The 3,061-nt window shown below is 41.8% G+C and overlaps 1 protein-coding gene across 1 annotated transcript; it reads left to right on the forward strand.

The window, feature by feature from the left end:
• The first annotated feature begins 1,158 nt into the window (after positions 1-1,158).
• On the forward strand, positions 1,159-2,154 carry MC4R (melanocortin 4 receptor). Its single transcript, XM_065628848.1, has one exon. The coding sequence runs from the start codon at positions 1,159-1,161 to the stop codon at positions 2,152-2,154; it is 996 nt and encodes a 331-aa protein (XP_065484920.1).
• Positions 2,155-3,061: the final 907 nt, after the last annotated feature.

A 3,061-nucleotide genomic window follows, 5' to 3' on the forward strand; every position in this document is an offset into this window, starting at 1 on the left:
CTTCTGTCATCAACTCTATAGTTTTTTACTTCTTGTAAATAAGACAATTAAGAAGGCTATTACCAGGAAAAAAATACTTTCTTTAGGACAATTTATTAAGCTGTTTGTGACTTTGGCTCCCTGTTCTGGTTTTGGTACTTAGGTGGTCTCCATATCTTAAAAAATTATAAGAAGATTAGAGATTATAATAAAACCTTGCAACAACACATCTTGCAAGTGGACACCTGAGGCATAGAAAACCTGGCAATGCGAGGGAGATCTGGCAGAGAGAACCAAGAAGAAATAAGTATTCTCTTGCTTCCTTGTCCTTTTCCTATTTTACCACGTATACAAGGCAGGGTAACTTTGTGCCACAGAAAGGGCAAGAGTAAATCACAGTAAGTCACAGTCTGAAAAATAAAAAGCCATCAGCTCAGCTGCAGGAATTCTGTAAGATTGCTAGTACAGTTCTGTAAGATTGTTAATTAAAAATCAGTATTAAAATACTACTCTGAGAAGTTAAAGAAGGGAAACAAATCTCTGGTAGCCTGTCTGCTCTCCTGTAGCTACTGGTAGCTCGTGCTGCGTCTGAATCTACCGTGCCATGTGATGTTTCAGAATCAGCAGCCCCTCGACTCTCTGTGGCTCCTGAGCCCCATTGGCTGGAAGGCAAAGCAGAGGCGGAGAGTGCCTTGAATATTTTTCTCCTCCACACACCATAAAACAGGCAGCCAGCCAGCATGCACTGTCTGACAGAGAGACTGGTGCTTGCAGTTAGAAATTAGTTTCTGTTCCGCAGCAGCCACTTGGACATTTTATGTTTGCCTCTCTTAATGGAAAGGAACAAAAAAAAGCCTTGCAGCATGCCAGTGAACTAACAGGAACTGACCATAGGGGAGAATCTGGTGCAAACTTACAGGCTCTTGGGACTCTGTGACATAGATCACCAAAGTAAATGTGATGATGATTCAGAAACTGCGTCTGTGAGAGAGCAAACCAGCATTTCTGAGTTTGAAACCTTATTTTGTAACAGCAGTCAAAGTGTTCTGAACTGCTGCCTGCCTCAGTGCTGGCTTATTTTTCTTTTCTTCCCAGGCTGAAAAGCCAAAGAAGATTTTCAAAGGATGCAAAAGGAACAGGAGTTTTAAAAGCAGGAAGCCGAAAGGAGCTCTCCATAAGATGAATTTCACCCAGCACCGTGGGACACTCCAGCCTCTCCATTTCTGGAACCACAGCTACGTACTGCATGGAGGTCCCAGCGAGCCCAATGCAAAGGGCCACCCCTCCGGAGGCTGCTACGAGCAACTCTTTGTATCCCCTGAAGTGTTTGTGACTCTGGGCATCATCAGCTTGCTGGAGAACGTCCTGGTCATTGCGGCAATAGCCAAGAACAAGAACCTTCATTCACCCATGTACTTCTTCATCTGTAGCTTGGCAGTGGCTGACATGCTAGTGAGTGTATCCAATGGATCAGAAACTATTGTCATCACGCTGCTAAACAATACAGACACAGACGCACAGAGCTTTACCATAAACATTGACAATGTCATTGACTCAGTGATTTGCAGTTCCTTGCTTGCATCAATTTGCAGTCTCCTCTCAATAGCAGTGGACAGGTACTTTACTATCTTTTATGCCCTCCAGTACCATAATATCATGACAGTGAAGCGTGTAGGGGTCATCATCACATGCATATGGGCTGCTTGCACAGTCTCAGGCATTTTGTTCATCATTTACTCTGACAGCAGCGTTGTAATCATCTGCCTTATCAGCATGTTCTTCACTATGCTCATTCTCATGGCATCCCTCTATGTCCACATGTTCATGATGGCTCGGATGCATATCAAAAAGATTGCTGTTCTTCCAGGGACTGGTCCTATTCGCCAAGGGGCCAACATGAAAGGGGCTATCACTCTCACCATCCTGATTGGAGTTTTTGTTGTGTGCTGGGCACCATTTTTCCTGCACCTGATTTTCTATATCTCCTGCCCCTACAACCCTTACTGTGTGTGCTTCATGTCCCACTTTAACTTCTACCTTATCCTCATCATGTGCAATTCCATCATTGATCCACTCATCTATGCATTCCGGAGCCAGGAGCTCAGGAAAACATTTAAGGAGATTATATGCTGCTGTAGCCTGAGAGGGCTTTGTGATTTTCCTGGCAAATATTAAACTGAGTGGATACTTTACTGTGTAAAACACATGCAGCACAGACTTCCAAGCCTTCAGATCCTCTTTCTCAGCAGAATTTGGGTTAAACCTTTAAGAGTAAGCACCTCTTTCTGTCTCACCTCCTTCTCATCCTTGTATCCCATTCACGTGTAATTCACATTTCTGTATAATGTTTGTGATATCTACGGTTTGTAATTTATTTATCTGGAAAGAGAAGTAGCATTTCATACCCATTTGTAAGTAAGCAAATAAATGTAATGATGAATGTGAAATATATACAAACAAGAGCAGCTGTATGTTCCAACTGCTGACAAAATATATAACTTGCCTGACTTACAGTACATATTGGCTGATACTGTTCCTTATGCTGTTGAAGTAATTCTAGCTGTCCATTACATTATATCCAGCTTAAAATAGAGCATATGCTTCTCTATTAGTGGATCAGAGGTTCTCTGGAATTAGAAAGCAGGTTTTTCATAAAGGTTGCTGCAACCAACAAGCTGTGTTCATTCATTTTGAACCCTTTTCCTTCTACTCCACAAGCAGCAACTGTTTCTTTGTTAAGGTTGTTGCCTACAACAACAAGATTTTTCAAATGCCTGCTATCAAGACAATTGAATGCTTGGGTTTCCTGTTTGTTTGTGTATCTTATTTTATTTTATTTTATTTTTCCCAAGGTGATAATTGATGTATGTCTGAGAGTATATTTTTTTTCCAAAGTTGAAATTGTTTCATGGAGCATCTGTTAGCCCTGGATACATTTGCTAGACTGACATCCAGGTAGACTACCACCCTCCATTCAGCCATGAAACAGGTACATTATTAAGACGGACAGTGCCAGCACCAATGTAAAGATTCACTGAGAGATATACCTGATGAAGGTGAAGAGGGACTTCAGTTTGAGCAG

The sequence above is a fragment of the Caloenas nicobarica genome, chromosome 2 (genome assembly GCF_036013445.1).
Source record: "Caloenas nicobarica isolate bCalNic1 chromosome 2, bCalNic1.hap1, whole genome shotgun sequence".
In the NCBI taxonomy this organism is placed as follows: Eukaryota; Metazoa; Chordata; class Aves; order Columbiformes; family Columbidae; genus Caloenas; species Caloenas nicobarica.

Excerpts from the sequence above, each read along its gene's own strand:
- MC4R (XM_065628848.1), top strand. The coding sequence starts at position 1,159 with ATGAATTTCACCCAGCACCGTGGGACACTCCAGCCTCTCCATTTCTGG.